General features: G+C 36.0%; 1 protein-coding gene across 1 annotated transcript; it reads right to left on the minus strand.

Annotated features, from left to right (window-relative positions):
* Positions 1–9,918: 9,918 nt before the first annotated feature.
* Positions 9,919–13,715, minus strand: LOC121259315 (potassium transporter 5-like). The gene is made up of 8 exons (XM_041160861.1): positions 13,374–13,715; positions 12,956–13,181; positions 12,476–12,724; positions 12,296–12,346; positions 11,834–12,094; positions 11,575–11,742; positions 11,184–11,438; positions 9,919–11,066 (listed from the first exon to the last, which is right to left on the minus strand). Exons 1-8 carry the CDS (start codon positions 13,521–13,523, stop codon positions 10,084–10,086), a joined length of 2,343 nt encoding a protein of 780 aa, XP_041016795.1. The 5' UTR covers positions 13,524–13,715; the 3' UTR covers positions 9,919–10,083.

The following is a 13,715-nucleotide window of genomic DNA, read 5'->3' on the forward strand; positions in this document are numbered from 1 at the left end:
CAAACATTTTATTTTTTTTTAATTTTTTAATTCACATTTTTTTATCATTTTAAAATATTTATAAAAAATATAAAAAATATATCAATATACAAATAGTTACTTCTTTAACTATTAAGTAAAAAAAATTAAAATCCATGAGATGTTAAAATGAGTGGGCAACATGAGTGGCCAAATTAGTAGCATTTTCCAAATTAAAATCTAGCTAAACTTCGGCTAGTTAGTTCAAAATACATCAAGCTGCATCAAACTAGCTACATCAACAATGATCTTATTGTTGGTTATTTGAACGGGCCAAATATGGCTACTGAATCCGACTTGCTATTTATTTTTTATCATTATTTATTACAAATGTTTTTAGCATGGTATTTCTTTTCTCTTTGTTCTCTCTCTTTTTTTTCTTTTTTTCTTTTTTCTTTTTTTTTTTTTTTTTTTTTTTGTCTATTATTCTACATGTTTCCTCTTTTTTTCCTTTAGTGACAGAAACCATTTAATTGGACAGCAAAATCTACTTCATATATAGTTCATGTATGTGAATTATTTGGACCTTGTACTCCACGATCCCATCCCAAACGAAAATCTATCTAAACTTTTTTTTTTTTTTCACTTGATTGACAAAATCTAAAATGCCCATTTCATAAAGCCTTTTTTTTTTTTTTTTTTTTTTTTTTTTGCACTTGTAAGTTGTTGTGTGTAAGTTAATTTGTGCGATTTTTTTAAAAATGATCGAATAAATATCCCAATTACTGTGAGAATAAAAAAAATAAAAATAAATTAAGAACAAAAATAATTTTTAATGAAAGTGAGATAAGTTAATTAGAGAGTTTGTTATTTGGTATTTATGAAAAGTGGCTAGCTAGCTATAATGAGAAGTGAATTCTCTAGTTAAAGTTTGGCCAAAATATAGCCACTTCAGTAGTTACGTACTAATGATATTAATTTGACAAATATTTGTAATCTAGAGAATCTTGTACGTACGTGATCAAGCCAAAATAGCAATAGTCCCGGCGGCCCCTATTATATATCCAGTACTAGAAATTGACCCAAATATTATTCATGTCATTCGTCCTGCAACGTAAAAAACCAAGGCTATCCTCCTTAAATTGTCCATGATCTGTAGATAATTAAGCTAAATTAATAAATCAGAAGATCCTGATCAGTTCCAATATTAATTAAAATGAACCATGAGAAGTGAACTAGCTCGATCGATATGATCGAGCTTTCAGGCATACTTGAACTCGTCCTTTGTACTTGGCTCATCTATATACGCACAATTAATTAATTTTCACGCAAGGGATCTAAGCAGTACCTGGCATGGCCTGGTGTGAGAGAGATTGTCGAATTACAGCTCACAACCAAATCAAGTTCAAACTGCATATCATATTTTATTGGACTTATCTCATCTTATCTTACCTTATTCATATTTGAATTGTAATCTTGTATTTGATTTACTATCTCTCGGTCATTTTTGAATTCTTGTACTTATCATCAACTATACTCAAGTGTAGTTACTCTATATATATATATATATATATATATATATATATATATATATATATATATATATATATATATGAAACTCACTCACAGGCATGTGATATATATGCTTTTTGACTGCTTTAATGCTCTGATTTTCTAAATCTTTTATGGTATCAAAGCCATTAAGCTCCCTGCTTATTTTCTTTATTTTCTTATAGTTTATTGCCATGTTTTTCACCTCTGTTTCTACTCTCCATATGCCCAATATCTCCCATCTCATTCCATTAAGCTTGATGGAAATAACTAATTATATATGGTTGTCAGTTTCTTCCTATTTTGAGGAATCATGATCTTCTTGATATTATTGATGGATTTGAGGTCTGTCCTCCTCAGGTTCTTAGTGATTATGTAGGCAAAGGTGTTTTGAATACCGCCTTTTTCGCTTGGCATTGTAAAGATCAATATCTTCTAAGTTGGCTAAATGCCACACTCACTCAAGGTGTCCTCTCAACTGTTTATGGTAATTAGCTAGATAATGAGGGTGAGCTACTTGCTACTTTGTGTTCAAACATAAAGTATGTACTGAAACCTGTGTTGAGTATTGTGGAGTCCAGCTCAGTTCGCTTGAGCGGAGCATTCAAGCCAGTCGACTGAAGACGTTACAAAGAGTTTGCTTGTAAGTCGCTCGATAGATGGCTTGAGCAGATGCAATACAGAGAGTTCGTTCGTTACTTGCTCGAGCGGAGTTCAAACAGAGAGTTCGTTCGTGAGCCACTCGACAAATGGCTCTAGCAAACGGCCAGCAGAATGTTTGCTCGACGCACGCTCAACATGCCGCTCAAGCAAATATTGCAGATTTTAAGAAATTAGGATTTTCCACCTTGTAAACCTATATATATATATATATATATATATGTATTTTTGATATTGTGGTCGTACATTTGAGCACAGTAATCTCCCTAAACACTGTACTTTGTGATTCCTCAAGTAAAATAAAATCTTCTACAGCTCTTTAGACGTAGGCAAGTTGCCGAACTACATAAAATTTATGTCATGTGATTGATTGCTTATTTTCTAGTTTATTTTCATCATTTCTCCACAATAATTGGTATCAGAGTCAGGTTTGAGTTTGAGGAAAAATGATGGTTGGTGAGGAAGTGAAGGTATCTGGAATTGAGAAGTTTGATAGCACAGATTTTGGATACTGGAGGATGCAGATAGAAGAATACCTCTATGGGAAGAAACTTCATCTTCCACTATTGGGGAAGAAGCCGAACAGCATGAAGATGCTGATTGGAGCCTGTTAGATCAACAAGTTCTGAGGGTTATTCGGCTAACCCTATCATAATCCGTTGCACACAACGTCATTAAAGAGAAGATTACTGCAAATCTTATGACGGCTTTGTCAGGTATGTATGAAAAGCTGTCTGTGAATAATAAGGCACACTTGATGAAGAAGTTATTTAATTTGAAGATGACAGAAGGTACGTCTATTGCACAGCATTTGAATGAGTTCAATACTATCACAAATCAATTCTCTTCTGTTGAAATTGAGTTCGATGATGAAATACATGCATTGATATTGTTGGCTTCACTACCAAATATCACTGCCAAATAGTTGGGAAGCTATGAGAATGGTTGTCAGTAATTCTGCTGAAAAAATAAAATTGAAATATGATGATATTCGTGATTTGATTTTGGTTGAGGAGGGATTCAGCCGAGATGGTGTGAGGTCAGCACTAAATGTTGATGCTTGGGGGAGATCACAAGGCAGGAACTCAAATAGAGGAAAATCAAAATCAAAGAACAGGGGCAAGAGCAAGTCAAAGTCTGGACAGCAGGCAACTTGCTAGAATTGTGGCAAGACTGGTCACATAAAGAAAAACTATAAAAATCCAAAGAATGATAGTGCTAACATGGTAACTGAAGAAGTACATGATGCACTACTACTTGCAGTTCATAGTCTAGTTAATGACTGGATATTGGATTCAAGGGCTTCCTTTCACACATCTTCCTATCGAGAGATAATTCATAATTATGTTGCTGGTGACTTTGGAAATGTATACCTGGCTGATGGAGAGGCACTGAACGTAATAGGAATGAGAGACGTTGACATTGCACTCCCTAACAAGAACAAATAGACCTTGCAAAAGGTCAGACACATTCCTGAATTGAAGAAAAACCTCATTTCTATAAGACAGCTTGATGGTTGTGACCATTCAGTGGTGTTCTCAGATAGCACAAGGAAGGTTACAAGAGGGGCAACGGCACTGGTTCGGGGTAGGAAAATTGGTACTCTGTACATGACGATTGGTTTGAGTGACACTATTGCTACTACTGTTGCAGAGAGCACCGTAGAGTTATGACACTGTAGGCTTGGCCATATGAGTCAAAAGGGCATGAAAGAACTACTATCTAAAGGCAAGCTACCAGAACTGAAGTCAGTTAATCTCAGCATGTGTGAGAGTTTATACTGGGGAAGCAAAAAAATGTCAATTTCTTAAAAAGTGGCAAAGCGCTGAAATCAAGAAAGTTAGAACTTGTGCACATAGATTTGTGGGGACCTTCTCCAGTATCATCTCTTGGAGGTTCTCTATATTATGTTACGTTCATTGACAACCACAGCAGGAATGTATGGGTTTATTTTTTGAAGCTTAAATCTGATGTATTTGATGTGTTCAAAAAGTGAAAAGTTTTAGTTGAGACAGAGACAAAATTAAAGCTTAAAACTGAAATGCTTGAGGTCTGACAATGGTTGTGAATACATTGATAGAGGGTTCAATGTGTATTGTGCAGCTCACGGTATCAGAATGGAGAAGATCATTCCTGGAACACCACAACAAAACGATATTGTTGAGCGTATGAACAGAACCATTAATGAGCATGCTAGAAGTATGAGGTTGCATGTTGGATTACCACCTACATTCTGGGCAGACGCAGTTAGCACTGCTCTCTACCTGATAAATAAAAGACCATCAGTTCCACTAGAGTGGACTACCTGAGGAGGTTTGGAGCGGAAAAGATGTCAAAACTTTTGGTTGTCTTTCTTATATTCATGTTGATTCTGATGCTCGTAGCAAGTTTGAGGCAAAGTCAAAGAAATGTTATTTTATTGGCTATGGAGACGAGGCTTTTGGCTATCGTTTCTGGGATGAGCAGGGTCGAAAAATCATAAGAAACAAGAATGTGATATTCAATGAGAAAGTTATGTACAAGGACAAGTCTAGTACAGTTGCTGATACAGTTCCTCAAGAGCCCAAGTTTGTGAGTCTGAAGGACCTACCAGAGGTCACAGTGCAGTGCAGGGACATGAGTTATGAAGAGAGTGGGTCTAGTGCACCCATTCCTATTATTCCGCAGTCAGATCCAGAGTCATTCACACCTGCAGTTGTAGTTCGCAGATCTATCAAGACTGTTAGACCCTCACAGCGTTTCTCACCCACTTTGAATTATATTCTGTTAACAGATGGTGGGGAACCACAGAGTTATGAGGAAACCTTACAGGATGAAAATTCAAGCAAGTGAGAGTTAGCCATGAAAGATGAGATGGATTCCTTGTTAGAGAATCTGACATGGGAGTTGACAGAACTTTCATCAGAGAAAAAGGCATTGCATAACAAGTGGGTGTACAGGGTGAAAACCGAGCATGATGGCAGTAAAAGGTACAAGGCCAAACTTGTTGTAAAAGGCTTTCAGTAGAAAAAAAGGGTATTGACTACTCTGAAATCTTTTCTCCTGTGGTGAAGATCACAACTATCAGGTTAGTACTGGCAATGGTTGCTACTGAAAATTTGTATCTTGAGCAGCTAGATGTGAAAACAGCTTTCCTTCATGGAGACCTCGAAGAAGACATCTATATTCATCAACCTGAGGGGTTTGTAGTACAAGGAAAAGAGAGTTCAGTTTGTAAACTGAAGAAGAGCTTGTATGGCCTGAATCAAGCTCCTAGACAGTAGTACAAGAACTTTGGCAGTTTTATGTGCAGTTCAGGGTACATCATATGTGAGGCAGACCATTGTTGTTATGTCAAGCACTTTGACAATTCTTATATTATTTTATTACTGTATGCGGATGATATGCTCATTGCAGGGTCCAACATTGATGAGATCAATAATCTATGTCAAAACACTTTACAATGAAGGATTTGGGAGCTGCAAAACAAATCATTGGCATGAGAATTGTCAGAGATAGAGTCAAGGGCACGTTGAGACTCTCACAAGCTGAGTATGTGAAAAAGGTACTTAACAGGTTCCACATGAACAAGGCCAAATTAGTTGGCACACCCTTAGGCAGTCACTTTAGACTTAACAAGGATCAGTCACCCAAGTCAGAAGAGGAACACGACTACAAGAGTAAGGTTCCTTATGCCTCAGCTATTGGTTCACTTATGTATGTTATGGTTTGCGCAAGACCAGATATTGCCCATGAGTAGGAGTTGTGAGTAGATACATGAGTAACCCAGGAAAACAACATTGAGAGGTTGTGAAGTGGATTCTGAGGTACCTAAAAGGCTCCTTAGAAGTGTGCTTGTGCTTTTTAAGAGAGAGCTTAGAGGTGCAGGGCTATATTGATACTGATTTGGTTGGAGACACTAATAGTACAAAGAGTACCACAGGTTTTGTATACACTCTGGATGGTACTATCGTGTCTTGGGGTTCTAATTAGTAGAAAACAGTTTCTTTGTCTACTACAGAAGCTGAGTATGTTGCTGTGCCAGAAGTTTCAAAGGAGATGATTTGGTTACAAGGCTTCTTGGAGGAGTTGCGTAAGAAGAATCAGAAGGGCATTCTCTATAGCGATAGACAAAGCGTCATATTCCTTGACAAGAATCTGGCATTTCATTTCAGGACTAAGTACATTCAGATCAAATATCATTTCATTCGATCGTTACTTGATGATGACCAGTTGAGAGAATTTGTGGAAGCAGAACCCTACTAATATATTGACAAATGGTGTTACACTTGAGAAACTGAAGTTGTGCACAACTTCAGTTGGTCTTCTAGCATGAAGATAAGAGCAATGAGTTGTAGAGGTGGAGGATATCATGTTCTTTGAGGCAAAGGGTGATGTTGTGGCTGTACCAGTCTCCAAGAGGGAGAATTGTTGAGTATTGTGGAGCCTGGCTCAGTATTCAAGCTGCTCGAGCAGAGATGTTACAGAGAGTTCGCTTGTGAGTCACTCGACAGATGGCTCGAGTGGATGTGATACAGAGAGTTCACTTGTTACTCGCTCGACAGGTCGCTCGAGCGGAGTTCAGACAGAGAGTTCGCTCGTGAGCCACTCGACAAATGGCTCGAGCAGACGGCCATCAGAATGTTCACTCGACACGCTGCTCAAGCGAATATTGTAGATTTTGAGAGATTAGGGTTTTCTGCTGTTTAAACTTATATATATATATATATATGTATTTTTGATATTGTGGTCGTACATTCGAGCAGAGTAATCAACCCAAACACTATACTTTGTAATTCCTCAAGTAAAATAAAATCATCTACAGTTCCGTGGACGTAGACAAGTTGATGAACTACATAAAATTTGTGTCATGTGATTGATTGCTTATTTTCTAGTTTACTTTCATTATTGTCATCTTTTTCCACAACCTGTAGATTGTAGTTGTAGAGGCGATGGCTTTGAGAAGAGCTATGGACTTTTGTATTGAATTGGGATTGTCAAGAGTTATACTAGAGGGAGGCTCTCAAACTGTAATTAATGATTCTAATAGCTTGGAAGATATAGAGATAGAGTATGGTAACGTGATTGTTCATGCTAGAAGTATGCTCAGAGAAAGACCAAGCTGGAGTGTATGCTTTACACAGGGAGTCAAACAATGTAGCACACAAGTTGGCAAAACTAGCTCTTTTATGCTTGGAAGAGAAAGTTTGGATAGAGAATGGCCCAGTAGAGATTTTGAATTTAGTTCAAAATGACAAACGTTGTAATGGCTGATTGTTTTGCATTTGATGAATAAAAACTAAAAACTAAAACTAAATCATTCACTGTTGATTTATTTCTATACTAATATCTAATTTATTTTTATACTAAACTTATAATATAGCGTCTAATTATATGTTATCATACTATAATATTACATATTATTTCTAGTGTCTAATTACATGTTATTATACTATAGTATTGTGTGTTATTAACAGGGTGGTTTGTATTCGCAAGTCATTTCAAGTCATCTCAACTCATCTCACTACTATTTATTACTATTCTTCAACTTTAACTCATAAATCTCACTACTATTCACAACCCATCTCACTACTATTCACAACTCATCTCAACTTATCTCAACTCATTTTCGAATCCAAACGACACCTTATTATAATTGACTTATTTTTATACTAGTGTATAGACTTATAGGGTTAATTACTCTTTGTCCCCTCGAACTTTCACTCAATTCACAATATGCCTCCGAAACTACTAATTGCGTCAAAGTGGACTCTCGAACTTTCAAAACTTCCAAATCCCCCCTTCCATCTACCAACAGCGGTAAATCTAATGGAAATTCACTGCTCGTGCTGCTCATGTGCATAATATTCACTCCAAATATGTAATTTTTATCTAATTTATTATCATTAATGACCATATAAAATATAAAATAATATATGCTATCAATTTCTTAATTACATCTTTGCAATGAATTTCCATTAGATTTAAAGCTTTTGGTAGACAGAAGGAATGGATTGGAAAGTTTTGAAAGTTTGAGAGTCTGCTTTGATGCAATTAGTAGTTTCGGAGGCACATTATAAATTGAGTAAAAGTTCGAATGAGCAAAGTGTAATTAACCCAAATTTATATTATAGTGTCTAATTACATGTTATTATATTATACTAGTACATGTTATTATATTATATTAGTGTCTAACTTATTTATAATTTATTTCTATACTAGATTTATTTCTAGTGTCTAATTACATGTTATTAAATTTTAATAAATTAGTATTATGTGTTATTAACTTATAATACTATACTTATTAATTATATCTATACTAGTATTTAATTTATTTTTATACAAGACTTACATTGTAGTATCTAATTGCATGTTATTATACATTAGTGTTACATGTTATTATACTAATATCTAACTTATTTCTAACTTAATTATATACTAGACTTTCTAGTGTCTAATTACATGTTATTATATTTTAATAAATTAGTATTATATATTATTAACTTATAATACTAGGCTTATTTCAATATTAGTGTCTAACTTATTTCTATATTTGATTATGTATAGTAGTAATACTATGATGTTTACATATATATACTAAACTATTATTTGTTTACTTATATTATAGTATACATATATTATTTTATAATAATTAGCTCATACTTGTATATTATTGAATTTAACTATATAAATTCTAGTTACATAGCTATATAAATATACTAGTATATATGATAATATATGTACAATATCAGAGTCGGATTCAAAGTCAGAATTAGATTTGGAGGGCAAAGTCGGAGTCGGTCCAACGACACATTCGAATTTGACTGAGAAATTTAAAAAAATAACAAATAAAAAAAACCGACTCTGACAAAATAGAATCGGAGTCAAAAGAGAATCGAATTTTCAAATTGGTGGCCAGTCCTACATGCTTGTGCGTTTTCAATGTTTCAGTTGGCAACTATGGGAAGGTTTTTCTTTAGCTGCTTCCTTTCCAATTCTTGCCCGGTTCACTCGTTCGCATGACCATTTCATTGATTATTCTCTCAGTTCAGTGAGTTCGACAGTTCAATTGTTTGCTTAATTCCCGGGTCATAATATTTTTTTAAGGGACAGTGTCTGGGAGCCCGCTGGAAGCTCCTGCTCTCTGTTTTTTTTTAATTTTTTTTTTTTTAGTAATTAAGAAATTTTTTTTTTTACATTATTTTTTTAACACTTTTAAATATTTTTAAAAAAAATTTACAATATTATTAAATAAGATTTTTTTAATCATTAAATAATAAAAACTATAAAAAAAAAAAAAAATGGAGCGAGAGGTCCAGCAGAATCCCTATCATTTTCCTTTTTTTAAGTATTAATTCAGTTGTTTACTTTTCGAATCAAGTTATAATTGTTCTAGTAATTTATTTCAGCGTATTCAAATCATTTCCAGCCCAATTACGATGCGAGGACAAAGGCTATGCTAAAATAAATATTAATTAATTATGAAAATATTAATTAGGTTCGAAATTATATTTCATCTCATTAATTAAATATTTTACATGTTAAAAGAAAAAAAAAACGTATTAAGATAAATATAAATAATTAAATTCACCTATTTTTATAAGGCCAAATTTTGTAAATGATTTCATTAAGGAAAAGTACCCATATATTTTTACTATTTTTTAAATCGTTTTATATAGCGATAAGGTATACTTTTACCATCTTCTATTTATATTATTAATATAGAATATTATCTCTTTTCTTCAAGATTTTATGCATTAATATATACATATATATATATATAAGGCAATTTACAAGACTGGCCTGCACCATAACCCAGGCTCTTATTCTCTCTAGCTAAGGCAAGTGGGGCATCCGACAAACATTAATCCAGCCCCCACGACCTGAATCGGCCAATATGTACTAATTTCCAATAGATATAGAACAAGTTCTAAACTAAAGCTCATAAGTCATGCCCACTTTAAGCATACGCTTGCGAGGAATATCATAAACATTTTCAGTCTGTCTCAGATTTTTCTTCAAGAAATTGTATCCATAATTGATCAGAAATCTCTTTCCTAAACCCGCTTCTTTCCCCGCAACCACTTCATTCTCACCAATCAAGTGAACAATCCCTGCACGCCATGCTTTCTCCACTCCCTCGATCTCTTTCTCCAGTACCTCCTCTTGCAGCCTCTCTTCTTCATCATGTTCATGGTTTTCTCTCTCTCCGTCCTCCGCCAAAACACCATCCAACTCACCCTGATCACCATCATTTTCGACTGCATTAATATTAATATTGCTTGATGCATTTTGGGAGAACCAAAAATCATCTATGATGAACTCCTTCAATCTTTCCACCAACATCTTCTCGAAGGGCTCTTGCTGATCATTACGCATGTCTGTGTATCCGTATCTCACAACACATCGAAACACGTTCTGGTCATTCGGCTTCACTCGACGAAAGAGGAAACGCTCTTCGATTGGAACCTTGCCGATGGGCAGCGACTTGAGGGAGACGAAAACGAGGACAGAGTGCAGTGCAGGCACGTTCGCAACATAGTGTTTGAAAATAGGTGGAATGCCCTGAACGAGCTCCGAGTAGAACAAGGCCAACCCTGGCATTCGGCAAAACTTTGCATCTGCAACAATCTCCTCGAACTTCTGTGAAGAAACTTTGTGATCAAGCTCGTAAAAGTACTTTCTTCTGTACACGTCGTTCCAAATATACATAATGCTCATCAGGACTAAGGCAAAGGCTAGGGGAAGATATCCTCCTTGGTCAAACTTGTAGAGGACTGAGCTTAGATACAGAAGCTCCACAGAGCAGATAACAACAACATAGGATAATATAAGGAGTAAGTTGGATTTCCATATCATGAGCATGATTAGTACTACGAATGCTGATGTGAGGGTCATCACAAATACCACTGCAATACCTGCATGTATGCAAGAATTTAAAGAAATAAATATACATTGCAAAAAAAAATAGACTAATAATTGAAGACTCCATGAAAGGCTATATATCTATGCAAGTGAGGGTAGTGTTTTCGTACCGTAGGCGTGGCCAATCTTTTCGGTGCTCCGGAAACCCAAAGTGACACCAACACAAGCCAACATGAGAAGGTAATTGACTTCTGGTATGTAAACTTGTCCTTCATATTTAGCCGATGTATGCACGATTTTCACCCGAGGGAAACACCCAAGTGAGAGGGATTGTTGAACAATGGAGAAAGTCCCTGAAATCATAGCTTGACTAGCTACTATTGATGCCAATATGGCCACCACAAACATTGGCCAATACAAAGGGTCTGCATCCCAAGTAGCCGAGGACCACAATCAGCTAATATATCATATATAGCTAGAGCATGTTAAAGAAAAAATATGTTTATATATGTAGATGAAGAAACATCAAGGCATGCAGAACAACAACTCCTTCCTCCTAACCTGGTATGGACTTGTAGAAGGTATTTTTAACAAGATCGTTGTGCTTGCGAAGGAAGGCAGCCTGTCCAGAGTAAGCCAAAATGAGAGCTGGGTAGGTCACTGAGCACATACTTATTTGTATGGACCGAACTGTGAAGTGGCCAACATCGGCAAATAGTGCTTCAGTTCCTGCATTTTTTAGGTTATATAGGCTTTCATTATCAATTTTTCATGGTAATTCAGACAATTATCGAGAACGAAATGGGTAGCAAATCCTGACCTGTTATGGCAAGAACAGCTCCACCAAGAGAAACCCAAGCTTCTTTTTTGTTCCTTCGGAAATATTGTACAATGTAATATGGGTTTATGGCTTTGATAACAGTTGGGTCAAATTTAATGAAGTTGAAAAGGCCAATACCCCCAATGAATGCGAACCAAATACAGATTATTGGCGCAAAACTATAGCCCACTTTGTCTGTTCCGAGTCTTTGAATCACGAACAGGAAGATCAAGATAGCTACTGATATCCAAACAATCATATCTGTTTTGGGAGGAAAAAAATACTTGTTACTCGTAAAGTGGTACGACTTATAACTTGTCACTTGAAAGCAAGAAGGTATTTATTCAACTTGTGCACCTAGCTAGCTAGTTATCCATTTGTAAGTGAACAGATTACAAAAGATGATCTGCCGGTAATTTAAAGGTGGAAGAAATTGCGATTTGCTAATTAAATATGGGATACCTTCTGTCATTTCAGATGTAGCTTCCTTGACTCCTCCCACAGCCGATAGAACTGTCAATTGGAATTTGTAAGTCAAAATTCAGACAAAATTATGAGCGAATAAGAGACGGAACACTTCAACGTTGTCTTATGCTCGCTTTTTCACATAACTTTTTTGTTTAGTAGAAGAAATCAACAAACCTGAGATGCAAGGAGTGAGAACACCATCACCAATCACCATGGCAGTACCAAGCATTGTTGCAAAGAGCAGGAAGAACTTGGCAAAATGGCTGCCCTCCAGGCTAGCCTTGACCCTTGATGCTATCCTCTGGCGACCACATGGTAAATCAAGCCGGAAATTGGAAACCTCCTGATCCTCAGCTTGCTGACTTGGAATCAAACCCACCTTGGCATAACGGCATATGAGAGAGTACAGGGCAAAAGTTCCTCCTAATTAAACAAATTTAATCACACATTAATTATGATCAGAACTGACGACTCAATTCTGCCCAATATCTCTGTTTCTGAACCTTATCAAGCATGCAGATAACGTTTCCTTTTTTCAACTGAAAATCGGTAGCTCGACTAACTTTGCATACCGTGCTATGGCCATGCAGCAAACTATATGAAAAGAAAAGGAGAATAAAAGGCTAATTAAAGGAGTCGCAAAATCTTATGTACCTTCGCCATTGTCATTGGCCTGCAGGACGATGAAGACGTACTTAACGACGGGGATTAAGGTGAGAGTATAGAAGATCAAAGAAAGAACACCCAATATGTCGTCGTTGTGCTTGATCCCATTTGTGAAAGTGCTCGCATATACATACAGCGGCGAGGTTCCTATGTCTCCGTACACAATTCCGATGCTCTGGAATGCTAGATGTAAGATCACTGACCACCCCACAGCCTAATATTTTCAAAAAGAAAGAAATAAGTGATCACTGTCTGAATGATACAATTAGAACTAACACGAGTGAAAAAGTCTAAAATAGTCGCTTTAGATGACGATGAAGACGATAGTAATTATTAGAAGAAAATATTATATTCATTGAACAAGCAGCTGGAACTATATATGCACAGGAAATTTCTGCAAATTAACCTTGGAGCCATGGCCGTGACGACCTGGGACTTTGGAGGATTCAAGGTCCAAGGAATCATATCTTCGTAAAGTTTTCTTCCTAGTGAGTTCTTTGGGAAATTCCTCTATACTTGGTTCGGGATTCCCTGGTAGTGCTACTTCAGCAGACATTTCTGTAAACCCAGAAACTCTGTTAAAGAAACACAGAAGAACCAAGTACTTAATTGGTACGTAAGTGCTACTTCTGGACAGAGGAACTGAGGATGGTGGTCAGGTTTATATAGTAAAAGACACAGCCGGCAGGTTTGAATGATCAGAGGGGCTACAATCTGCAAACGCACATTTTTTTCAAATGCGTGTGAA

This window comes from Juglans microcarpa x Juglans regia, chromosome 4D, assembly GCF_004785595.1.
Source record: "Juglans microcarpa x Juglans regia isolate MS1-56 chromosome 4D, Jm3101_v1.0, whole genome shotgun sequence".
NCBI lineage: Eukaryota > Viridiplantae > Streptophyta > Magnoliopsida > Fagales > Juglandaceae > Juglans > Juglans microcarpa x Juglans regia.